The 27,374-nt window shown below is 47.4% G+C and overlaps 1 protein-coding gene across 6 annotated transcripts in view; it reads right to left on the reverse strand.

Annotated features, from left to right (window-relative positions):
- LOC147267347 (band 4.1-like protein 1) overlaps positions 1 to 27,374 on the reverse strand; it is an 82,512-nt gene that overhangs the window by 28,138 nt on the left and 27,000 nt on the right. For all 6 annotated transcript variants that reach the window (XM_086197606.1, XM_086197616.1, XM_086197627.1 and 3 more), the window contains exons 2-4: positions 9,282 to 9,411; positions 7,372 to 7,539; positions 3,553 to 3,657 (exon numbers count right to left, since the gene is read on the reverse strand). In XM_086197606.1, coding sequence (XP_086053732.1) covers positions 3,553 to 3,657; positions 7,372 to 7,539; positions 9,282 to 9,320 — 312 coding nt within the window. In that variant the 5' untranslated portion in view covers positions 9,321 to 9,411. The remainder of the gene's footprint in view (positions 1 to 3,552; positions 3,658 to 7,371; positions 7,540 to 9,281; positions 9,412 to 27,374) is intronic.

Consider the following 27,374-nt stretch of genomic DNA (forward strand, 5'->3'; position numbering starts at 1 on the left):
CTGATGAATTCATTTACTCAGTGTTTACTCAGTATTCATGTATTCTTCCCTTTTCTTACTGGTGTTGATTGTAATAATCTTTTTGTGTCTTCTACTTTGCTATTTAAATGTTCCACTTCTCACAATGACCTGTGGTCCTTTGACTCCTGAAAATGTATAAGTGGCTCTAACATCACAAGTGTTACAGGCTCCTTACAGCAAGCGTCTGACATCAGTGTGTAACTGTGCTACACAAACTGGGTGCGTGCACCGAGACGCACGCTCACTCAAAGAATTACCACAGGAAATTGTTTCTTTCTAGCTATTCAAGAAAATCCTACAGCATTGTGAGTTGTGTATTCATCTCCATGGGCAAAGAAAGCTCAACAACTTAGAATTTGTTCTAGTCGTAATGTTGGGTATTTACTCCGTAGCTTGGAGGTCAAAGGAGAAATGGTGTCTTTGGTTGAAGCATTTCACTTGAAATCAACTTTGAACCGTGTTGACCTCACAGAGGGTTTGACCATAAACAGGCCCAAGTCCTCCAGGAGCTCGTCTACATGGCTCCTCATGATCCAAATGAAGCGCAGGCATTTAAGTGCTGCTGCATCAGTCCAAGGTCAAAGAGCACTCAATCAGTGAGGGTCGCTCCTCAGCTCTGTGTTTGTCTGCAGGAGCAACTTTTAATCACAGGCTGTTCAATGTTTTGTTCTGGCTTTCATAACCTTGGCTCAAAAACCAATCACGTGCAGTCGACGCTCCCCCAAAGAGCGATGATTAAATCCATTCTCTCCCAAGTGAGACAGGAAAGGACAACTGAAATGTCATATTTGAATTTTCATGCTACCAATCAGCCGCGACCCCAGACAGCCCGCTCAAGCTGGGCTCTGATAAGGCGGTCCTTGATAAGGCTGTCATATCGATTGAAGTCGCAGCTTTAACTTCTCCAAAAGAGAAAATATTTGATCTTCCATGGCTGTTTGCCTCTGGGACACCCCAGTTAACCTGTCCACATGGGCCGAGACCATGCTCCACACACGGACTCGGGCAGCGCGCGCAGCAGGTCAGGACACGTGAGCAGGAGCTGATGGCGGAGGCAGGGGGATGCTCCAGGTGTTAAAGCAGGACTTAGCCTTGTCATTCCTCCTCCGGCTCCTGTCGCCGGTTGTGCAATCACACTCATCTGCCTTAAGGGAGGCTAACATCAGTCAAAAGCTAAAACCCACATCTACCAAAGAGCTGTCATGTGAGCGGGCAGTGAGGGCGCCTCAGCTCACAGTCAATTACGTAATTATACCACAATACGCCTGGTTTGTGCACCCTAACACGTCAACAAAGATCAGAGCAGAATACATTCACTGCTTCTATTCGAAATGTCAAAATGATTATACACATTTGCCAGAGGCTGAAATAATTAGAGCTCGGAGGACAGACCAAAGCCAAGAGATTCAGATGAAGTAAAAAGGCAAGAAGTTGATACCAGAGACTGTTGAGGGAGTGCACGAGGCTTAACGAAGCAAGGGCCTTAAACATGCAGTCCCTTTAACAGCCAGCAGGGGGACTGCACAGAAGGAAAACGACCCAACTTTTCGTTTCATTTAATAACCCGTGAAACATTTCGCTCACGAGCTCATAGTCACTCATCGTTAGTTTCAAGCCTTCTCCTTCACAGCGTGATGTTCAGTTTAGGAATCATGGTCCCATTTTGACTAAACCTTTCAATAAAGCAGCTTGAGGGCGTGGCTACCTGGTGATTGACAAGTTGCTACAACAGACGTCCACTGTCTCAAATAAGTTCAACCCCAGTTGCATAAAAACAAGATGTGTGTGTATGTGTGTGTGTGTGTGTGTGTGTGTGAGTGTGTGTGTGTGTGTGCGTGAGTGAGATGACACTGTAAAGCGTTTGAGTGCCGCTGAGGCAGACAGGCGCTGTCTAAAAATGAGTCCATTTAATTTGATTAATTAAAGTCTTCATTTCGAATATGAAGATATTTACATTTCCCTGTTGAGATTTCTCAGGCTCACTTGAGAATATGGACCATTTATGATGTCATATTGATGTGTTAGTCAAAGTAATCTTGACCTTTGACCTTTCAAATACCCACTAGTTACATTTGAAAATAAAAAGTTGTTACTGTCTAAGAAGAGTGACACGTTACCATTACAGGACTCCATTTCTTTCACCAAAATAACATTAGAAGATAGGAGGGTTTAACATTCTTTCACAGTTGTTCAACCTGAAAAACATACTGTACTTGAACGTACATTTATGTTTATGAATCTTCGGTTCCTTAATTGTTCCTGTGTGTCCACACATTTACATACTGTATGATGTTTGTTTGTTTTTTTCAAATATATGTATGTAAATTTACATGCCTTGGTACTATTTAGTAACCAAACTCCATTACCCAGGACTCCAGGCTGGACCGAAGCATCAGAGAGGAAAATATTCACGTTCAAAGTGGAAACAGAAAAGCGCTGAGCTTCTTCCAGCTCCTGACTGGAAGTGAACGGTTCCTTTCATTGAAAAATGAAGCTATCATGAATCATAAGAGGTCATTGCCATGTCAGGTGGTAACCTGCAACAGGACACTGGATCCATATCATTGACAATTTTCACAAATACCTGTTATATTACTCTGTTACCGCCTTTTGTAACAAGCCAGCCCCCCCCCCCCAACACTGCTGCAGAACCTGATAGTTCCCTCAGGAGTATCAATAAAAGCACTCATTCATTTGTCCTTAAAGGGCAACTGGTCTGCAGCCAGACTCAAAGAGGACACAGGACAGAGTACATCAGGCCAGGAGGACAGGCACCAGGTCAGCTGACCGACCGAACAGCGTTCACCTGCACCACAACTCCATCTTACATCTGACTTGATGTCAGTGCACTTGTTGACCGTCCATCCGTACACGTGTTCACACGCAGAAGGGACTCAAGCCTACCACTCATTCATTAACCCTTTCCTGTAAGACAGAAGCGTCCTGACTGAACCCTGTTAACCTTGAGAAGATCAAGTCTGCTCTGTATTTACAGACCCAAGTACACATAGTTGTAATACTGTGATATTCAGTACTGTGAGCCCCTCAAATCAGATGAGTAGAACTCATTTTAGCCACAGTAATTAGACTAGACCGCGAGCTTACAGTAGCTGGCGCTACCGCTCCAGTGAGCCTGCAGGTTCAACACGTCATGGTTCTGAAACAGACAGAGACCTCACTGAAGTCCTTCTGAGGGTCATCGCTAATCAGAGCTTTCCTCATCCACGGCAGTCTTTGAGCGACCACTGAGATCCCCTCTGGCTGTGGAGCAGAACTCTCTCTGAGAGATATTTGTGATTATAATATGCATCTTACATTCTCATCTTTTCTCCAAATGCACAAGTTTTTGTCCAAACCTAGACTGAGAACGTCCATTTCCAATTTCCATTCATCTTTGAATGATGGCTAGTGTTCCCTAGAGAGAGAGAGCCGGCCCAGCCAGCAAGTGAGAGGAATACTGATTATTCTGTGAGCTGTGTGTTTATGCACTGAAATGTCCCAAAAAGTTATTGAGGCAAACAATTCACTGACCTTTTGGGTGTCCGCGTCGGCAAAGGTCAAACCAAAATAGTCCCTCTCCAGCAAGTTGAGGTGCTCACACACCATGTCCATCAGGGTCTGTCCCTTGGAGTGTTTCTGGAAAACAAACACAGGTGAGCAGAGGCGGCAGAAAGGTCGTCAACAATGCAGATGAAGGATTGTCTGAGGATGTGTTGGTGTCCCCGTCTCTATGGGCTCCCGGGTATCAGCTCCTCACTTGTTCAGCACACAATAAAACCACACAGACGCCTGCTTACGTGCGACTTGCATTAAGTACTTGATGGTGAAAATGGACTGAACTGCTGGCAGATAAAGGGCTTTGTCACTCTGGTGCAAACAGACTGGTGGTACGCAGCCTGGAAGCAGCCAGCGTTCCAAAACACACAGATGGAAACCTTCCACACTGAGGACCGTAGCCAGTGGAGGCACGCCCTCAGCGCTGCGTCCTGATTTGTGATGTTGTACTCTCTCATATGCCTTTAGTAGATTAACCAAAAGGAAATATATATGTTGACCACCAAATCACACACACACACACACACACACACACACACACACACACACACACACACACACACACACAGCACCGCCTCCCCTGGGGTCTACTGAGATGACAGGGAGACGGAGCGTGCAGTTGCCACGGAAACAGATGCAGATCGTCTGTCTTCTTTCTTAATATCTCGACACTCACTTGAAGGAGCGTTTCGCCATTGCCTCATTATAGGATGGCGGAGCAACACTGAGAAGAAGCTGCCCGCCCCTTCATGGCCCTAAAAGCAATATTGTGCATTAAGACCGGATAATGAATCAGGAAACATGGAGGCTTGACAAGCCGGGGCTGGAGTGACGCAGGCTACTCAACCTGGTGCGACCATGACAGGACAGAGGAGACCCAGGACAGGACCCTGTCAGAGCTGTCAGCGGGCGGGGGGTTTGGCTGGGAGCTGGGGGTCCGTGCCTCGGGGGGCCCAGCCGTGCATCTGTGGCATGACACTTAATTAACCCGTGAACGCAGCAGCACCTCCTCCAAAGTGTGGCCTGGCGTGTCACACTCTGTTATTAGCAGCGTCTGGAGCAGGAGGGAGGGTCCGACCCAGCAGGCCCGAGATTCACCCGCCAATTACAGACAGGAAGCAAGAGCAAGCCTGTCCATGACCTGCAGTTCTGAGGCGCCTGCAAAACTAGAGTGTACAAAAGCACCAGCTGACAGAAGCCGTCTTTGTGTAACATTCTGCGGTGACGACAGGCAGGATGGGGCGGGGGGCGGCGGGGGGGGGGGGTGATTCCGGAAGAGCACTTAAGACACAAAAGCTTTCATAACCCTAATACCACTGTTGTGGTTTTGAAAAGCCCCAGAGGCATTTGGATGTTGTTGCAGTGCTGAGAGAGATGCAGCAGCAGCATTCCTGATGCTCTCGCCTCACTCACGCGTCCCAGGGCCCGGCGGCTCACGGCGCTGCTGCTCTTATTTCCCCCTGGCACCACCTGGCATGCAAGCGTGTCGTAACTTCAGATTTAACCTGCTTGAGCTGAAGTTTCTCACTGAACAAACCGGGTTCGCCAGTCTGGCTGTCCATGTCAACGACGGATCAGTGAGGGTTGTTTTGGCTTGATAAGTGAATTTTAAGTTGAATGACCATTTTCGTAAAAAATAAATATTAAAGTTAAATATCCTCTCCATACATGTACTACGTACACACATGCGATACCCCGAAGTGCGTCTGTCAGGGTTTTTATATTGAAATATTATACGTATATAAAAAAATTCTCCCTCGTTTAAAATTTCAGAATACATGAATCTATTTCAAAGATGTCCGATTTTTAAGGCAGGGACTGAGTTTGGAACTCCCTACTAATGTATTTTAGTAAAAGAGCTGTGAATTAAAATCAATATCAAACAACTTCATCAGCACCGCTTCAAGGTGATGCAAGTGCTCGCGAGGACAAACACATTTGCTCGATGAGCCAGATTCTCCTGCGTCGTATCGCGAGCTCCAGCGAACTTTTCATGAATCCAACATTCCCTCTTGAAGAAGCACCAAAGAAACAGATCAGAGTCGACTGCTTCCTGCCTCCTCGGCCTCCCTCCACCACCACGCTACTAACTTTAGACGCAGTAATTTACAGAATGAAATATCCTTCACAGCACTCATCGGAGGCAAATCCATCACACGCAGCACAGGGATCTTCCTCAGGAGAAGCGTTCACTCAGTTAAAATGGAATTCTCGTTGAGAAAATGACTGCGGAGGATTGCCTGATGGATCGGAGGCTCCAGAAGAGCCGGAGTGGTGGGACTGTTTAGTCGGTAGCTCGCCGCGTCCTTTAGGGTTCAGTGGCGCTTGTGCCAGGAGTGCCAGCCTCGAGGTTTCACATGAATATGTTAACCATTACACACAAGAGAGGCAGCACGCGCGCACACACACACGCGCGCACACATACACGTGCTCACACACATACACACGCGCGCGTGTGTGTGTGTGCGCGCCCCAAGATTCATCTGCTCGCTGGTCGTCTTCTTTCCTGCAGTAAAACTCTTGATTAAAATGAACTCTTGCTAAAACATCAGTGCAGTCATTAAAGAGGAATGTTGTGGGCCTGAAGCTGCTATGGAGGTCAGTGGTCTTTTTCCATGTTGACAGAAAATAAATAGTAGAATAGAACAAACACGACCCTGTCATGAATCCAACCCTAACATGTCAGGAGGGGTGAGGAACACTTTTCTTTTCATCCCAAAGAACCACAAGCAGGAAGGACAAGTGGATTTCTGTCCTGTGGTGAACTGAACATCTCATCCTAGCATCGACGCTACGATCAAACCAAACGTCCCTTTGCTTTAACAAAGTCATTACAACTTTTTTCCGGCTGGACCGGCCATTCGGGAAGCCTCCCGAACCTCCGATGGCCACCCAGCCTTGATGTGCTCACACCAACCAAAACACACAGCTAAAGAACAACAGTTGGGGGCCACAAATAGGCGGCCCCGAGCCGCATCAGGCCCGCCGGCCGCCTATTGAGGGTCGCTGGTGTAAGAAAACAACACCCTCAAGTTGCTGTGGGCTAAAAAACTGTGACACATTTCCCAAAGACGGCTGGAGGGTAAACCTCCCAGGGTCCCGCTGAGGTTTGAAAGAAGAAGGTGTGGACCGACACGTCACGGCACTCCGACCTGACGGCCGACGGCCGAAGCACCTGTGTGTTACTGTGACATCATGGACCAGTCCGACTGCTCTGATGAGACACCGCCTGCCTCCTCGTCCTCACGTCTGAGTTTGAGTTCATTCATTGTCCTGCTGTGACTCTCAAACTGTCTGACATCGAGCGACGCTATTCGACAAAAGTCACTCACTCAAGCTCTGATATGTGATGCCCTGTTCAAGTCTCCTTGGGGAGGGAGGGGGGCAGCGCGTTCTTTTGAATGACACTTGGCCTGAAAAAGACGGAGAACTTTGTTTCAAAGGGAAACGATCAAAGGTGTGTGAATGTGAACGCGCGTCTACGTCCTCCGTCCTCCACCGGCAGCAACTGCTGGAGTCCATGACAACAGTGTGTAGAAGGAGGCTTTCGTACTGCACTATTTTTGTGTCACCCTGTGTATTAAAGCAAATGTAACATTGCATTGGCTTCACCCCCGCCGAGCTCCCAGCGTGACATCCTCTTTTCTTCTCTTCGCCTGTTTCATCTGCTCTGTGCAGCATTCTGACACAAACAACTGCCCACAAAATCACAACAGAGCAGCAGAAGCTGGTTCAAGCATGCTCAGGCTAATTCTGGAAAATGTGTTACCACAAACTTTTCTCCGGCCGGCATACCTCAATCTCTCCTTTGAAATCCGATGAGTCCAGCAGCGCCACTTTAAAGGGCGTCGTTTTAAGCCGTTTGGAGCCTTTCTGGGGAGACTTGAGGTTCTTGTTTGGGGACGTCTTCTCAGACATGTCATCAGTCTCTCTGTGCTCGTCCAGAAGCTTGGAATTCTGTTCCTTTAGGAAAAATAAGACAACCGGCGGATTACCATCTCTCACCAGCCGGCGCAGGGGAACTTTCCAAACACGTTTGTTCAGGCGCAGATGAGACGTTCACTGAATTTATTCAAATGTTTGAGGTGTCTTTCTGGGTGAAATTATTCTCTCAGTGTGAAACTGAGATGATCCCATAAAACAGACAGATTATGGTGTCACCCTGGATGACCTTTGACCTTTTGGATCTGAACCGCCATCACTTCCAGACATGGTGGTGCAGACGATGGATGCTGTCACTTCATCATTTCTTGCCATCTGATATTTGTGTTATGTGGTCACCACTTTTGTGTTGTCACAGTGACCTTTGACCCCCACACTTGAATCAGTTCATCCTGTTCATGCCAAATCTGAAGGAATTCTGATAAGCTGTTTATGAGACATTGTTTTCAAAAGGCCAATAACATTATTTTGAAGGCTGACCTTTGACCTTCAACCACCAAACTCTAATTCCTTCATCCTTGAGTCCAAGTGCACATTTGCACGGAGCTTGAGGTCCTTCAGTCCTGAGGAGTTCAGGGGGAGCTTTGATGAGCATCATTGCCCACTCACACTTAAATTCATCAGCACAAGCCGTCGCTGCACGCTGCTGTGAAACATTTAACATCCACTTTGAATGGATCCCCAATAAGTCCCGCCGCTGTTTGTTTACAGTGACCTGCATGAAGGTCAGCGGTGCTCAGTGGGCATCGGCCCTTTCATGGTTGTTAGTTTCATCTGCAGGAGCGCCAGCACAGCCAGGATCCACCAGAAGCGCACACATTCGGGCTTGTTAGACTGATGAAGTTGGTCACTGTTCTCGTTGTTATTGTTGTTCGTGGTAGCGTTGTGACATTTTTATCTCACTTATCCGTATTTTTTTGGAAGGCTGTGCTCACACCAATAAAAAAAGCTGACGTCAGTCATTACTGATGCAGTTCACTCTGGACGTACAGGGTCCCGGTATTTGTTGAGGCGCCAGAAATATTTGCACGTTCACTTTGCTGCTCATCATCATTCAGCACCAGTCAGCTGACACAGTTGCTGATTCCACACCGGAGGAATTGAATGGTTGTTTATCGCTCTTCTGGCAAAATTCGGCCACTCTTCACCAGAGGCCTTCAACAACAACAACAGCGACGACAACACGCGTGCTGTCCCTGCAAGGCTTTGCTGGGTTTCGTGTATTTGGGACATATTCTATGTTTTGTAATGATTTTCTGACTGATTGTTAACAGAGAGTTCATGTCTATATATCCAATTCTGTTCTAACTGTGTGTTCACACCAAACGCGAATGCGACTTTTGCGTCGCGTTATTCACGCAAATTTGACTGCCAAATCTTTAAGAACGTCTCAAGTAAAGGAATTAAACCACTAAACAAATTAACAAAATGCAACATTCAGCTGCTGTTTCTGTCTGTGCACCACAAGTGTCATGCAGTCATAACAAATACAAAATGATGTGTTCAAAGTGAATATTCATCAAAAAACAACACCATTTGAGCTTTTCCACGTCACCTTGAGTGTACAGCGTCTGAAATGGTCCCACACTCTCCACCACACAGACACCAGACCAGAAAACTGTTGCAACACCAAGAAATACTGTAATCCTGAAAAATCCTTCCATCATCAAGTGTCATCTTCATTAACCCAAACAGATTATGATCCTCTCATTTCTCCTGTCTCTTTACTCCATCACTGCTTTGTGTAGAAAAGCTGCGCCGACCTGTTTGGCCACCTTGCTGTCCGAGGCCGAGTCCTGCATGGCTGCCGCTGCCCGCCGCCGTCTGGGAGGACTCCGAGCTTCACCTCCGCCTCACTTCCTGCTTCTGTCACTGCAGCAAAGCCACACCAACCTGAGGAGAAACGGCAGACATTTTCACTCCGTCTCAGCTGAGAAGAGGCATCACTTCAGCATGTTGGGATGAAAGTGTTAATGCATGCTCTCCTTCCAAATCAAAGGAGGTGAGATGACAGCAGGAGCTGCAGCCCAAGACTCAGGAAACACACATTCAGAACACAAACACAGTCACTCCACAACAGTAATTACAGCGACAGCAGCTTCACACCTTCATTACCGATGCAGAGAGCTGTAGCTGCTAGCTGCGACACAGTTTCCACAGATGTAATTTACCTCGCTGTCAAGGACATTTACTTTAATTATAAAAGCCCTCACTGAGCCAGATAATGATCATCTACTTAAGCAAGTTCCTGCACTAAGATGACGACTGCAAAATGGTAATTTTAGTAGAATTAATGAATAAAGCCGTGAGCACTCGCGTGGTGCCACCAGCTATCAGCAGCGTGTTCCTTCAGCACAGAGGTGTTGAACTAAATCTGATCAGTTTCCAGTCTGTGATGCTACATGGTGCAGCAGACCTGAACCGCCTGAACAGTGTTTCACACGGATGAATGTCTTCTTGGATTTACTGAACAAAGCCCATTGTACTCCACTGGAAAGAATCCGTCAGGATGAACGTGTCCTTTCTTCTGAACCTCCACCATCCACCGGTCTGGTGTTTACTGCTGGATCTGATGTAGAACTGAACCTCCACCATCCACCGGTCTGGTGTTTACTGGTGGATCTGATGTAGAACTGAACCTCCAACCTCCACCAGTCTGGTGTTTACTGGTGGATCTGATGTAGAACTGAACCTCCACCATCCACCGGTCTGGTGTTTACTGGTGGATCTGATGTAGAACTGAACCTCCACCATCCACCGGTCTGGTGTTTACTGGTGGATCTGATGTAGAACTGAACCTCCAACCTCCACCAGTCTGGTGTTTACTGGTGGATCTGATGTAGAACTGAACCTCTGACATCCACTGGTCTGGTGTTTACTGCTGGATCTGATGTAGAACTGAACCTCCACCATCCACCAGTCTGGTGATTACTGCTGGATCCAATGCTAACATGCAGCTAGTACGCTACACCCCTCAACTACAGAGCTAATTTCAGTCATGCAGTCTTTCCTTTTTATTCTGTGACAACATTCACAGGCTTAAAGATCTCAATTGCACTGCAGATGATGCGATTTCAAGATTGTGCTGTTAAATCACACACTCCAAACCTCTGCTGATTTCCTTCATTTGCATAATTACACAAGACCTTACGGTGTAGTTTGGAGAAGAACCCTGTTGTTTCCTCTATGTTTTGTAAAGCTCAGAGAAACAGACGGAGCAACAAGTATTTTCCTCACAATTTGAGTTGTGTGTAATAATTTATGTCTTTTTCTGACAAGTCTTGTTTCACCACTGCAGCTCGTGGGTGCGCACTTTAATGCGGATGACACAATCATTAAAAGAACACTGTGTGTTTTACTTTGTAGCACCACACTTAAGCAGCTCCACCTCCCCCACGCTGGATGTAGGATTGTTGTCTGTTTCAGAAGAAGTCTGACGCTGGCTGTGAATCACACAGATGCTGGTTTAGCTCCTGTCAGAGGATGTTCTGTTTTATGTCTCAGAGTAAATGGAAGCCTTTACAACACTGTTTTAGTATTTGATAAGAATACGCGTTCATATCAGCAAATATCGATCACTGATTTATCGGTCCTGGCACGATGACAGTCCAGTTTAGCTCAAGTCTGTCTTTGCTCATCATCAGTCACATACACTAAAGTTCCATTATTTTCCTGAAAATGGCAATATTCCAAAATTGACAAGGGTCATGTAAGCAGCATATTTTGGATAACAGGAATTTGTCATTTTTGCTGTTGGTCCATCTTCTGAGGGGTAAAGTGAGGTTGGTCAGGTTTCAGGAGCCTTCTGTCAGCATGGAACCAGCATACTGAGGACAGGAGGCTGGAGATTTTACAGTATTATGAAACAGACTGTCGTCTGTTAGCCTAGCGCTGCCAGGTAGACAGCTAGCATGACGTAACGCTTATCTAGCTCCCTCACAAACACTCAAAGGCCTCTGAATCATTTAATAATTAATATTTCAGTAATAATACTGCAGAAATACTCTGAATATCACTTTCTTTTCTTTCTTGAAAGCACATATAGCTGTAAAGTCTCTCAGTGTGAACAAACCTGAGTTCCACTCTTTGACTTTCTGACCAGCAGAGCTTGTCGGACTTTGTATTTTCAAAACAAGAGCAAAAATAACACAAATAACAATGTGTGTGTGTGTGTGTGTGTGTGTGTGTGTGTGTGTGTGTGTGTGTGTGTGTGATGTCACGAAGCTTTTTGCTTCTTCTATTTCTTTTTTAATACAACTGCCTGCTTAAGTCAACATCTATCAGGCAAATCGCTGGTAGCAGGCTGGGTATGCAGAGCTGGTGTTGTGAGTCACCAGGGTGGACAAGGAAGCCACTTCTGACCCTGGAACATGTTCTCCTGTGACCTTTGAACACGTTAACATCCTCAGTGGTTCTGATCTGCTAGACAACAGTGAGAGTTTGTCCAGCTTAAGTTGTTCAATCAGCTCTCCCTCATGGCTGCATCATGGCTGAATCATGGCTGAATCATGGCAGCATCAAGGCTGAAATGTGGCTGCATCGTGGCTGAATCATGCCTGAATCATGACTAAATCATGGCTGCATCGTGGCTGAATCATGGCTGCATCACGACTAAATCATGGCTGCATCGTGGCTGAATCATGGCTGCATCATGACTAAATCATGGCTGCATCATGGCTGAATCATGGCTGCATCAAGGCTGAATCATGCCTGAATCATGACTAAATCATGGCTGCATCATGGCTGAATAATGGCTAAATCATGGCTGCATCGTGGCTGAATCATGGCTGAATAATGGCTGAATCATGGCTGCATCGTGGCTGCATCGTGGCTGAATCATGGCGGCATCAAGGCTGAATCATGGCTCCATCATGGCTGCATCATGTCTGAATCATGACTAAATCATGGCTGAATTGTGGCTGTAACTGCTGTGATTGGAGCAGAGTCATTCTGTGTTCTGATGGCGAAGGAAGCTAATGCTCAGCGCTGCCACAGTTCTCTATTATCGTGTTCGCCTCCTGGTCTGACTTGGTCAAGCTGAAAATAACAAGCGTCCCCGCCTGTGTACCTTCCAGGTGCAGGCTGTCATTCCCCCCCTCGTCCCCCCTCGCTTTAAGGTGGCCATGAAAGATGTGAAAGCTGTCAGCCGGTAATGAAAAAGCCACATGCATGCACAAGATTGACAACACAAGTTACATCATCTGAAGTTAGTTTGTGGTAAATGGGAGCCATTATGGAGACATTTTCTCGTGAAATTAGATTAATTGCGAAATTAATCCAGATTGATGTCACAGCGCGAGGCGGCAGAGCGAGGCGAACACATTAATTTCCTGTCACAGACCGTTACCCACAATTGCCTGGTCAGACCCCTAGAGGAGAGGAAGGCGCCGGGGCAACAGTGTTTTCTGTAGTTGTAGACTGAACAGGGCTGACTGACAATCATATCTGCCATCAGTAACAATCATTCTTCACAGGCAAAAGTACAATATCTCCTTAAAGGTTATGAAACAACTCAAGCGCCTCCTTTCTCCCTTATTTCTGCTGCCTGGTTCACTTTCATCTCAGTAACGAAGGCAGGGAGAGAATCAGAGAGCGAGAATGCATGTCTGTGGAAGAGTACTGGCTCAGCTCCCCAGGAGCAGTTGCTATGGCAACAGGATAGAGCGCATGCTTCTTCCTCTGCACCTGATCATCTCTCTCTCTCTCACTCTCACTCTCTCTCTCCTCAGAGGAGTGACGGAAATACAGAAAGGGAAAAACTGCACAAGGAGGGAAGATGAGAGGCCGGTGAAAACGACAGAGGGATCAAGGATAAACAGACAAGGAATGACAAGAGAGAGGAAATGAGCTGATGCTGACTCAAAGGAGAATGTCAGCAGTAGCCTCCCCTGCAGTTAGTGAGTGCTGCAGCCCCCCGTCAGCGCTGGCGACAGATGGAGAGGGTGAGATGACGGCTGCTGCTGCTGCTAACCCTCTTCTACTTCGACCTGAAGCTCCCAGCACAGGCAGCAGCACCACACAACCACAATCTCGTTGTAAAATTCATGGGCCACATCAGATTCGTCCATTCCTATGCTCTCAGCACACGATGTGGAGGGGAAATATCGAGCAGCGCGCTGCCAAGAGACAAAGCACCCATAGCTACTTCACCCTGACTAGCTTGTGATTTATCTGCTAAACTATACATTTGTCATACATAACCGAGTCAGGAGCCAGCAGCTACAGCTACTCATGAATGAAAAGCTTTATCGTGCTGCAGACACACATTCGGTCTTTGACGAAGTCACAAGAGGACTGCGTGAGCGCTTGAACGCAGAGCGGAAAGACAGGCTCTCGAAGGATTAACACCTGGGTTTACGTGCTCAGTGGCAGGCGAGAGGTAGTTGTGGTTCCATGAGCTCATTTAATTGCTGACTCATGTCATTGTCCCACACGAACCACCTCCACTTTGCCCTCTTACAGCTGATTTCAGACGGATTTTTTTCACAGACAAATGTCACTGTCAATCAGCAAACTTCAGCTCAATGATAATTTCCAGGATAAATGACAAGTCCTGCAGCTGAAACGTGCCGAGTTGGTCCTGGGTTGATTTTGCCATAGTTTCACCAAGACTCATGGTTGCTGTCACACTTGTGTTAGAAGCCAAAGCAGAGGGAGGTGTCTGCTAGAAGACTGACGGTGGTTGGAGGGCTTCCAAGGTGTGGTGGGCGGAGTCTGCTAATTGAATACAGACAGGTACAATGTGCATTCCCAAGACGCCTTTCAGGACAGGTACTGAGTGTCCCCTGCTACGTGCAGGTATAGCCTAGGTTGAACTGAATCTCTGACTGAAGTCAAGAGCTTTCACACTGAGCTACGAGGCCTCCCAACCTGCAACGCCTCTCGCCAGCATTGGAAACAGATTTGAAACTAAGGGCCGGTTGCTGAGTCTGTGGTTGTTTCCATGAGGAGGTTGAGCTGTGCAGCCAGCGTCAAGTTTAGCGCATGTGTCACTTCTAATTAAAAATGGTTCAACCATCAGAAAGGCCCTTACAGGGTCCTTGTCTTGGGTTTTGACTCATCACCATGGAAACCATCACACTGGAGGACAAGCTTTTTGTTGCCGGATCTGTTTTCCAGCACCTTCATGGGTGTGTGATTTTTCTTGCGTGGTGAAACTTTCTCTTAACTTTCTTTCTTTCGCTGTGAAGGCTTCATCCCCTCACTCTCCTGCTCCCTGTTCATTCCTCAGCCAGGAACCTGCTGAACGGACACTCTTGGGCCAGGATGGCCAGACCTGGACCTGGAGCTTCTCGTTGCTTTTATCAACATGTTGCTGTTCTGTTTGGTTATAAAACTGTTTACTTGACAGGTTCTATTTTACTGTAAAACTTCATAGTTATTGGTTCAAAAATCAAAACATTTCCCTCCAACACAAATCTCAACATCGTGAAGGCCCTGATGGAAGAGCTCACAAATGGAGAACCTCCAGAACCAGGATTAACAGTACTCCTGTTTTGCAGTATCTGTCTCTAGTATTTGTCTCACATGTTGTTGCAGATTCTTTCTGAACAAGTTGTCAACATGTCTGCCGCTTCCTCCTGGAAAGCAGAGATGCTTCTGTCTGTCCGTGAGGCTCTCAGGTGCTAAAATCGCACGTGGCTCAAGGACACCACTCTCATTCATGACATCACACACACACACACACACACACACACACACACACACACACACGCACACACACCTTGCTATACACACTGACAACACCAACATAACACTGAAGAGCCTGTCAAGTGTTACACAGCTTCTATGTATTAAGGTTTGCTGTGTGATTTTCCTCTCTTCCTGAGATGACAATCAAGTCTTGACAGTCTCGTTGCTGAGTGCTTCTTCTGTCCTCTCATCACACTGCACACTGGCTGTGTGTCTGCTGATGACTTCTCCATCCTCCAGCTTTACATCCACAGACGTTTCTATAACATTTGCCTGACGGAGATCAGCCTCTCCTGAGATGGTCAGGCTGCTTGCAAATGTAGCATGCGGAGCTACAAAATACTTTCACTGACCTGAAGTCAGCCTGCAGGTGTAAGTAACAAGCTGGGCTACAGAAAAATGGCACATGTAATTTTTGCTTCTGTTGAACCAACTCCATCCGGTTACCTCATCAACATACCTGTCAGTCAAACAGAGGCAGAAAAAACAGGTTCATCTCAGAGTAACAGGGAGGTGCTAGCGCTGCAGGCAGGTTTGTGTGCATCCACGTCCTGCACAACTTAAAACCAGCTGACGTGACGCAAACAGGCTTTACGCTACATTGTGCACCCAGGCTCATTAGCGCATGACAACAACATGAGCCTTCTTTCATGTTCAGTGGAAAACTTGAGCAAAAATATACAGCAGAAGTGTTTTCACAGCAGCATGTTCGGTTGATAATGTGTGCTTTTGGTGGGTCATCAAAACAGCGTTCACACACACATCTTTTGTAAAGGTGGTTCTGCTTTGCCAAATCTCCAAACAACTGCAGTCAAAATGTAGAAAATCGCACGTCTCTGCCTGCTTTTGCTGCATTCGACAGTAAAGAAGCTCCTTACAATGTTGACAGCTCTGCCCCTCATAGTGCCACGCCCCTTGAGCCTGGACCCCAATTATTAGCTCTGAATTATTAGGTATTAGCTGCTGTGACTTTAGCTGTGTGTCCTGAATGTATGCATTACATTGTCAGTGTGTGCATGTGTGTTCACCACGGAAAAACTATTCATTCAGAAACAGCAATGCCACTGCAGCATGCGACGGTGCTACAGAGCCCAACACCGGGCCTCTCTGGGAGCGAAGCAGCAGCCAGTCTGACGTGTGGCTAAGTTAAAGTCACTCAGCACGGGTGAGGTGTCAGTCGGAGAGGAGAGTTACCAGGCTCGCTAAACATCTGCAGACATCACGCTGTCGCCGTGGGGGAGCTGAGCTTTCCCGTGCCCCCCGAGGATCTTCAGTGAAGAAGCCAGTACCACAGGACAAGAATATATCCTTCCACCAGAAAAGGGATATTGAGATAAATGAGCAACAGCTACAGGAAGAACTAGCTGATCCCGGAGATGCTAATGGGAGTGTAGAGCGAGGGAAATGAGGCCATGGGTGTGGGAGCACATGGCTGGCTGAACAGGCATCACGAGCCCTCTGGGCAGGGAGACACATGGTAGCAAGACCGAGCTTGTCGGCTTCTAACAGCACCGTTGGAACTGTGCTGAATTATACGAGTATAGATCCCTGCTTCTTACGGCATGGCCCTTTGTTTCTGAGATGTTCTCTTGAAGGCTCTCAGGCTGTCAAAGTTGCTTCCAAAATTGCAGTTTGTGTTGCTTCTCTTCAGTCTCACTGCCCTCTTTATGTCAGTATTATTTTATGGCCAGAAATCAAACTCCATGTGCCAAATGAAACTAATTTGAGGGTATTTTGTTCTGACAGTGAATATAAACTGTTTTCCCCACTTGTGTCCAATCAGACAATCTGTTGCATAATTAATTAAACTTTCAGATGAAAGCCCGCACCCCCTTTTTATCAGTTCCTGTCAAAAAGTGCCGCCACGTTGTGGAAGGCCAGTGTGTAATTGTCTCGGCGTGAAGCCTCAGCTGTGCTCCGTTTAATGTGAGATTGTCACAATGGCTGCACTTCGTCATCACCACTGTAATCTCTGAGCAGGGCAATTATTTCCTGTAGCTAATGAGCACAATTATGGCTCTTTTGTCTTTAGGTAAAGAGCTGATGATGACAACAAGCTGGTCAGAGTGGCTCCCATGTTTCACAAATGTTTGCACCGTTGAGTGATGCGGGATTAGGAAGAATCTCACGAGAAAAAAGTGATTTGGACAAATTTGTCCGTGTTGACAATATTTCTCAATCATTTCGTAGGCAGACTGGTGACATGTATTTTGTGCTACAACCATTCAGTGACTTGAATTCATCTCCAAATTCACCAGATCCCCGACAAGCTGCAGCAGCGTCGTCCGATAGAAGACGAGGCGATCGTCCTCTCTCACCTGTTTCAAACAGGACTCGTCCCATGACCCGAAATCTGGTACGTTTTTCCTCAACATGCCGCATTAGTGTCTCCCTTATTCTCCTTTTTTCCCTTTGAAGCAATACAAAACACACAGGCGCGCACACACACACACTTCCTCCCATGCTGCAACACTCTCCATCTCCCTTTGATTTCACTTTCAGCATTAGCTCGACTTTCATTTAGTTTTCTTTTTGTTCTTGTGGATAAAAGTTTCATAGTTTTTCCCACCACTTTCCTCAGTTTTCTGATGTTTGTTTCTTCAACTGCGATGCGCTGCTGAAGCCTCCAGCTTTTCTGATCTCACTGCTTTAAACAGTTTACTCGGGCTTGTTATGAATAATTTGCATGCAGAAATAAATCATGAGCCTTTTGCTGGAGTAGCTGCCAACAACGCAGACAACAATTAAGCCCCTTTACAATAGAAGTCCCCGTGACCTCCGACCGCGTGCTGTGCATCCTCCACCCAAACTAAACATCTCTCAAACACACTAATTGTAACATGTCAGTTGAGAGAGGACACAGTAGAATGGCACAAGCGTTTAATAACTGCCAATCCTGCTAGTTTCCAGGAATATTTCATCCAAGTACTCACACTTAATGGTTTTGATAATTACAATAAATCTTTATAAATATCTTGATTTGACAAAGTTTTTCCCCTCTGATCCCAGAGTGCAGAAAGAGCCAGCCACGTTTCTTTAGCTTGAAGCTAATGGAGACTGGCGGCTAACAAAAGCTAAAGTGTCCGTTTACACACTCTCCAGGTCCTCCTCCAGTTTAATCCACGCCCTCTTTATCTTGCAATATGCTCACTAATCCACAAACACTTTGATTTGAGTAAAAACCAGATTAAAGAACCTTCAGGTCCAGCGCTTGCTCACTGTAGCACTGAGCACAAAGAACTGGTGCACTGGGTGGAACCAGGCCGCTTGTTCACAGTCGCACCAAACCCAGCAACTTTGGGCCGGACTCACCTGAGGAGCCCCGACCTTTAAGATGGAGCAGCGATTCTCAGTTTGGAGAGGAGACCCTTGATTCCTGGACCAGCAAGATGAAAACTACTTCAGTGACAGCAGCATCTCTGACCCCTCTGTCAGGGGCGAAACCATGGCAGAGCTGTATCATGGTAGACCGTGCAGGTGTTCCCAATGAAGTGGCTGGTGAGTGTGTGTACGTCTGAGTTTAATCCAGATTATATCAATATCATAAACACTAATCTACTCAAACAAATGAATGGTAGCAAGAGTCCTGGCACCCATGGGAGCAGCAGAAACTTCCGCTGCTGTGTCTGACAGAGTTAGCATTAATGTTAGCAGTGCTAGCCTAGCCACTGGAGGCGCTAGCGCTATCTGAGGATGTGAGGGCCACACAGCAGGATATGCCAGTTGCTGTATGACTTAAAGGTTTGGTGTAATCTTTTATGAGCGTCATTACCACATCTCCTGTAGCTAATAGACACTAATATACACACAGGATGAGTGCTTGCATGTGTCCATAGCAACAGTGGGATAAACAGCGTGTTATGAAATCAATCCCTCGGAAGCTGGAAGCTGCCAGTGTTGCCTCATGACCCTGCTGTAAGCACTGACACAATACTTGCTTTGTTCCCTCCAGTGCTGCAAGTTTCAGATTAGTTATCTTGGTTTTTTTTGGGTGGGTGGGGGGTGGGGGGGGACTGATCTACACCGAGTCTCTGCTTCAACAAGAGTCTCAGTCTGAGTGATTTCCAGAGCGCGTTTCAGCCAGGTGTGTTTCCAGGGAAACACTCTTTCATCTCTTGTGATGTTTTATTCGTGAATTTTTGATGCATTCAAGGTCAACCTATATTCCCACTTTGACTGCTGAGGATTTCAGCTCTGTGTCCCTCCTGCACAGGAAAGTCACACTGAAGCCCAGTGTCAACCTGCACATGCATGCTATTATGCTAATGGTCACGCTCAGCTGATTTTTGCAAATGCAGGCCCTTCCAGCAGGGTTCATCAGAAAGAGCTGTCCTGAGCGGGAATAAATCCACGGGCTCCATCGCCAGCAGCCTGCTATCTCCCTGGTGAAGGCCACGCCCAGGAGCGCTCTAACAACGAGCTGCCACATATACAAAGCAGTCACCTCCAAGGTGTTTTTTCCAATTTCCTTTTGCCCTCAACAGATGTATGGAAGGCCATAAATCAACAGGAAAATGGTGGGTGCCAAGAGCCCTCGCAGCGGGAGTCATCTCACCACAGGTCGCCCTGAGTGATAGTCACACTCTGCTATCGTATCGATCTGGGAGCACGAAGGTGGATCAGCTGGCAGTGAACACAGCAGTGACTGTTTGGGTTCCCGTGAGCCAGCCTGAAGCATCTGAATCCCTCCAGTATCAGCAGACACGAATAGAGCAGTTTTTCACAGAGAATTCATTTGAGGGTGACCTTTCTGAGGTAAATGAATGGTGAGGAGGAGGCATGAGTTGCATCAAAAGGAACATAAAACGGTTATTGCTCATCTTAAGAACATTTTTATAAATGTTAATGGAAGCTGACTTATAAAAAGACTAATCAAGAGGACGCTGTAATGTACGCCATCAGGAACCATTTGAAACATTTAAGAGGGTCCCCGCTAGCTCGCAGTAGCAGCACATCCTGCTAGCGAGAGCGGCTTCAAGTGAGCGACGACAGGGTTGTGCATCGGCGCGGCTGGCGTGCTGCAGGTGGAGACCTCGGCCACACAAAGAGGGAGCAAGCAGCTGGACTGCATGAGTTAGTGTGTGTTTGCTTGATTCTTTCCTCGCCATCATGTCGTCGTCCCCCCCCCCCTCCACACACACACACACACACACACACACACACACACACACACACACACACACACCCCAGGCCTAAGCTTTTCCAGGCTCCAAGGAGAGCAGCACTCCAAAATATTTTGGCCACAGGCCGACTCACATTCCCCGCGCCAGGATGCAGAGAGAGGAAGAAGCGGTGGCTATCTACGTCGCTTCCACAGGCGTGTAAAATACTGCAGTGCTACGACACAGGAAAGAGGAGACAACAAAGAGATTATTCCACACTACGGCAACGGCACCTGCAGCATCACCCAGTGTCCCTGTCATGCCCCATTTGAAGCTGGTGCCCACAGGAGAGGGTGGCGCAAGGCCACACCAGATGGTATTCTAGGTGGCAGGCTGCCCCTCTGCAGGAGCGCTGAGCTGCTGAAGGAAGGATTGTGTCTGCTCGACTAATTAATGTCTTTGTGATCCCAGAGATTTTCTTGGTAAACGGTTTGGGGACCCTTCACCACACAGCACATTTGCCAGGATGCTCACATTAGCAAACGCTGCCTCATTCTACATGAAGAGCAGATGGTGGCGTGTGAACTTGACTGCAGATGAAGCAGAGGGTCTAGAAAGAGTTCCAGCCTGTCTTTCTTTCTTTCTTTCTTTCTCGCTCTCTCCTGACGCCCTGTGTGATCTGATAGGCCTGGAATAATAAGCAGCTAGCCTGTTATCTGCTAACAGCTCCATTACAGCACGCAGACAAAGCTGCATGGATCTCAGCAGGTGCAACGCAGCAGCGGCGCTCTGTAATAGCAGTGGAAGTCTTCACGGTGACATGTAATTATCATGGGCTCGCTTTAGAAATGAGCCCAACTTGAAGACCTTCAATTAATTTAAGCTCCTTTAGCATTTACAACAAGATGGTGTTGAAGTTTACAAATTTAAAGGCCAGACATCTTTTCATCTTAAAACACGGTGGATGTTGGAGGATTTGTATGCATGTTGATTGTTTAACAGGTGCAGGACTGAAAACCAGTTTTTTTGGGACTTCAAATGAAACACGAAGGATCAGTTTTTAATCTACGTTTATGCCTTCGAGGTCAGTCCCACCGATAGCCGGCATTATCCATCCCATTCTTGCTAACACAAATTCTCAAGAGCACCGTGGAAAAACCTCCACACAAAGATGAACCGACCAGGTTTTGGTGGACTAAAGTCCCTGTGACAGACGCAACACTCAGAAACACAAAACTGGGAAGAGTTGTGTTCACATTAAGCAGCGGACGGAGGAAAGGCACTCCAGCTGCACGTAATCAGTAAAGTGACGAGATGAATTACGCCAAATAGATAGAAAAAGGAAGGAAAGAGAGCAGTAGCAACAAATTAAGAGAGCATCTAAATGTTTCATAAAAGCAAACAGGGGAAAGGGAGTTGCTGTTAATTAAAATTAAAATTAAACGTGAACATGACGCCCAGTGAACTGTGAAATCACTGCCGGCTCTCACTGCACTCTTTTGATAAGACTCTTACAGTTTGTATCCAGCAAGGCATCGTGGCATTATTATGCAGTTTTATGTGATTTCCTTCAGTTCAAAAGTGACTCATGTAATAAACCTAGCAGGCCTGCAGATAAGGAAGCCTAGAGTTTGCCGAGAAGCAGTTTTCTGTCTAATTTTCGTCTCCCTTTGTTCAGCAGCTCGTCGGTGGTTGTAACAAGAGGCTGTTGTTTGCTGTTTAGGAGCTCATCAGGATGTCTGAGCTGCAGGGAGCTCAGCAAACCCAGTAGGACCACACTGATGACTAGTGGTACCGCACTGGTGATGAGTAGTACCACACTGATGACTAGTGGTACCGCACTGGTGATGAGTAGTACCACACTGATGACTAGTGGTACCGCACTGGTGATGAGTAGTACCACACTGATGACTAGTGGTACCGCACTGGTGATGAGTAGTACCACACTGATGACTAGTGGTACCGCACTGGTGATGAGTAGTACCACACTGATGACTAGTGGTACTGCACTGGTGATAAGTAGTACCACACAGATGACTAGTGGTACCGCACTGGTGACGAGTAATACCACACTGATGACAAGTAGTGCCACACTGATGACTAGTGGTACCGCACTGATGACTAGTGGTACCACACTGGTGATGAGTAGTACCACACTGATGACTAGTGGTACCGCACTGGTGATGAGTAGTACCACACTGATGACTAGTGGTACCGCACTGGTGATGAGTAGTACCACACTGATGACTAGTGGTACCGCACTGGTGATGAGTAGTACCACACTGATGACTAGTGGTACCGCACTGGTGATGAGTAGTACCACACTGATGACTAGTGGTACCGCACTGGTGATGAGTAGTACCACACTGATGACAAGTGGTACCGCACTGGTGATGAGTAGTACCACACTGATGACTAGTGGTACCGCACTGGTGATGAGTAGTACCACACTGATGACTAGTGGTACCGCACTGGTGATGAGTAGTACCACACTGATGACTAGTGGTACCGCACTGGTGATGAGTAGTACCACACAGATGACTAGTAGTACCGCACTGGTGACAAGTAATACCACACTGATGACAAGTAGTGCCACACTGATGACTAGTGGTACCGCACTGATGACTAGTGGTACCGCACTGGTGATGAGTAGTACCACACTGATGACTAGTGGTACCGCACTGGTGATGAGTAGTACCACACTGATGACTAGTGGTACCGCACTGGTGATGAGTAGTACCACACTGATGACTAGTGGTACCGCACTGGTGATGAGTAGTACCACACTGATGACTAGTGGTACCGCACTGGTGATGAGTAGTACCACACTGATGACTAGTGGTACCGCACTGGTGATGAGTAGTACCACACTGATGACTAGTAGTACCACACTGGTGACAAGTAATACCACACTGATGACAAGTAGTGCCACACTGATGACTAGTAGTACCACACTGATGACTAGTAGTACCACACTGGTGACCACTAGTACCACACTGATGACTAGTAGCACCACACTGGTGACCACTAGTACCACACTGATGACTAGTAGCACCACACTGGTGACCACTAGTACCACACTGATGACTAGTAGCACCACACTGGTGACCACTAGTACCACACTGATGAATAGTAGCACCACACTGGTGACCATTCGTACCACACTGATGACTAGTAGTACCACACTGGTGACCACTAGTACCACACTGATGACTAGTAGCTCCACACTGGTGACCACTAGCACCACACTGGTGACCACTAGTACCACACTGGTGACCACTAGTACCACACTGGTGACCACTAGTACCACACTGATGACCACTACTACCACACTGATGACTAGTAGTACCACACTGGTGACCACTAGTACCACACTGATGACTAGTAGTACCACACTGGTGACCACTAGTACCACACTGATGACTAGTAGCATCACTGGTGACCACTAGCACCACACTGGTGACCACTAGTACCACACTGGTGACCACGAGTACCACACTGGTGATGGGTAGTACCGCCACACTGGTGACCACTATTACCACACTGATGACGAGTAGTACCACACTGGTGACCACTAGTACCACACTGATGACTAGTAGCATCACTGGTGACCACTAGTACCACACTGATGACTAGTAGCACCACACTGGTGACCATTAGTACCACACTGGTGACCATTAGTACCACACTGATGACCAGTAGTACCACACTGGTGACCACTAGTACCACACTGATGACTAGTAGCTCCACACTGGTGACCACTAGCACCACACTGGTGACCACTAGTACCACACTGATGACTAGTAGCTCCACACTGGTGACCACTAGCACCACACTGGTGACCACTAGTACCACACTGGTGACCACTAGTACCACACTGATGACTAGTAGCACCACACTGGTGACCACTAGCACCACACTGGTGACCACTAGTACCACACTGATGACTAGTAGCAACACACTGGTGACCACTAGCACCACACTGGTGACCACTAGTACCACACTGATGACTAGTAGTACCACATCAATGAGTTCAGCCAGAGTTCAACACATTTGCATTGACCCTGTTGTTCGGCGAGATTGGGGTGGTCCTGACCTCCATGTGTCTCAGGTGAATTTACACCTGAACTGTCATTTGATGAAGAGCCGTATGATTGCAGTCCGATCACAAAAAAACAGCCTTTAACATCAGCCGGTGTATTTGGGGCTGTAGTTCCCCTGAACTGCCGATCCGTTGGGGCTCGTCTCTTTCGATTTTGTTGAGTCCTGAGCCTCAGGCGTCCTCCTGCCAGCCAACAACCAGTTAGTTAGACTGGAGACTGAGTTTCCTGCAGCTGGCGACCTGTCCTGCAGGGACTGGCTCCAGCTTCCTGATGCTAACTGGATTCAGATAATAGAGAATGACACATTCATTCTGCTGCTGCCCACACAGACACCGTTCTGCTGGTGGCTGACGGGGGGAGCGGCGGGTGGGGGGGTCTGCCGGGTGCTGCCCAGAGAACTCAGCAGTGTGGTGGCTGTTGTTTACTTTCCTCTACATTCTTATTCAGAAGGATGTCGTCAGGAGCCTCTTCCTAACTGGCGTGGACACACAGGCTCTGCAGCGACCAGTGGTGAGACCCCGCCCACCTCAGCTATGGCCCGCTGCCATCTGGAGAGTGACAGAGTTCGAGCGGCCGCATCCCCACAGGCACAAGGCAGTTGTACCTCTCATCCTCTGCTTTACGATACGAAACATTGTATTTGTTAAGATCCGTGACTCATAATTCATCCATCATGTCCCCCTCGGTTTGGTCAGTAAAACTGGGGGTTTCACATTCAGTAGAGGACTGTTCTCGACCCCTACTGTGAGGCGATCGTGATGATGATGACACGATTATCGATTATTTCAATGAAAGCCAGTCAAATAGCACGTCGCTTCCTGCCCAGACGCCGCTGGTCTCCGTCTGTGAGCTTCACTCAGGACGAGCTGATTCATCCTGCTCACCACTCAAGTGTGCATTTCATAAAAAGATGCATCTGAGGGAGGACGTGAGATGCCCCCCCCCCCACCCCGTGTCCTCTGCTGCCAGCCCTAAAAAGCAGCTAAGCTGCCTTTACGGAACGAGGACACATGTCAGAGGACAGGAGACACGCCCCCCTCCCTCCCTTCCGTCTGATTCAAGACATGAAATTACACGTTGAGTCGATTTGACGTGAGGTGATCTTTAAAGCGACTTCAGACAACTTTTTTTCAGAAATGTACAATCATGAACAAAGTGTCATTTTAATGGAAAAAAAAGACCAACGGTTCCCTCCAGTCAGGGCGCTAGCGTAACGCTGCAGAGGGTCCCGACTTTCAAATATTCATTAAATATCAAAAACATTGAAGAATTGTGTGACTGTTCCTGACTTGTCTTGGCGCCTTGCTGTTAGTTTTGCTGGTGCTTGAGAGTTTTCCGGGGGGGGGGGGGGGGGGGCAAGATGGCTGCACCAGGCACTGGGCCAGACGGCTTTTAGCCGGTTGTGTTTATTTATTCCATCATGGAACTGGAAAGGAGATCAGCTGTTAATGTGACGCCTGGTGCAAAAATAATACCACCCAGAGAAATCTAGGGGGCGTTGGGGAGGGGGGTCCCAGAGACCGAGTGTAGCAGCCTTACAGATGCAGGTTAATGCTCAGCAAGTAGAACAAAGGTGAACCTTTGCACATGCGGCTAATTCACAGAGACAAACTGGAACAAACAGCACGGTTCTACAGAGAAAACGAAGTGAGGTTGCCTGTATTCAGTGGAGGGGCGGAGCTTAGGCCAGAGGAAAACTTGGTGCAGTTCCATTCTTGTTCACACGACTTTTGAGGAGCAGCTGGAGGGATTTTCCTCAGATTTGGAACCGACATCCACGGGGCTCTGAGCAGATGAACCACTGCTGACAGACTCCAGTGTGGAACGAGTCCAGAATTTTTGGAAGGGAACCTAAAAACTTTATTATTAACTTGCCACATTTCCAACATATCAGTACATTAGTGAGCTTGTAGTAGTTGGAGCATTACTGATCAGAGAGTCATCATTATCATCGCCATGACAACCTCGGGCTGCTGTTGAAGCCTCCCAGCAGATTCAGATCAGCTGAGTCAGCATTTGACTGATGTTTCTCCCATCCAACTTTTATTTTCAACTGGTTTCATTGTTGCAACGTACTTTTACGACGTGTCAGTTTGAGCCATGAGCTGGAGCTGGTGATGGTGCCAGTCCAGCCAGCGCATCCACATGCTGCCGCTCTCAGACCTGTCAATCAAACACTGGGACTCATGACATCATGGTGACAGAGTGACTCTTGCCTCTGGACACTTCTATTGATTCCTCAGATTACAGGACGCGCGCTGACGGTGCTTCCAATATTTACAGAACGTATAAACTGATAATCTGCCTCTAAAGCTGCAAGAATTATTTCAAAATCTTCTCAAAAGTTGATAGATTGTTGACTAAATAGGAAAAACCTGAAAAAGCCAGAAGTCCTCGATGCTGTGGAGCTGTCAAGCAGCAGGTATAAGCTTTTTGTTTCGTTTTTTTTTCCCAGTGACAACTCAATTATGATTTGCGGGTTAATTTTGTGTTCCTGCAGGGAGGCAGCAGATGTGTTTTGACTTCATGGTCGTCTAAACTGCATTTTGGGATCTTTCTCAACGGCCTCGGAGCCTCTGGCACAACAGCCATGATTGTAGGGAAGGGCAGCCAGGAGACTCTTCCTCATCTCATTAGGATGCTTCCTCTCATCCCTTTTTGCTTCACTGCTGAAAATCTGAGATTGAGTCAAATCCCATTTATTTCCTCCTCCAAACATGTGCAACATTTACAAGAGAGCAGGGAGAAGGGCTGCCTTGTTTTCAGCCTCCTCAAACTCAAGCTGAAGCCTCGTTGGAGCGCTCAGCCTTCTGGACTCATCCAAGAAACCCATGAGTTCACGTCAGAGTCCAACAGATCAGAAAAAGCTTTCAGAGCCAACGTGACCTACGAACCCCAGAGACCAGCGTCGGCAGCACCTGGCGGTGTGGGCAGGACTAAACACTGAGAGTGACTAAGT

This window comes from Aulostomus chinensis, chromosome 3, assembly GCF_037954235.1.
Source record: "Aulostomus chinensis isolate RoL2024-O1b breed Wild chromosome 3, RoL_Achi_v1.0, whole genome shotgun sequence".
NCBI classification, from domain to species: domain Eukaryota; kingdom Metazoa; phylum Chordata; class Actinopteri; order Syngnathiformes; family Aulostomidae; genus Aulostomus; species Aulostomus chinensis.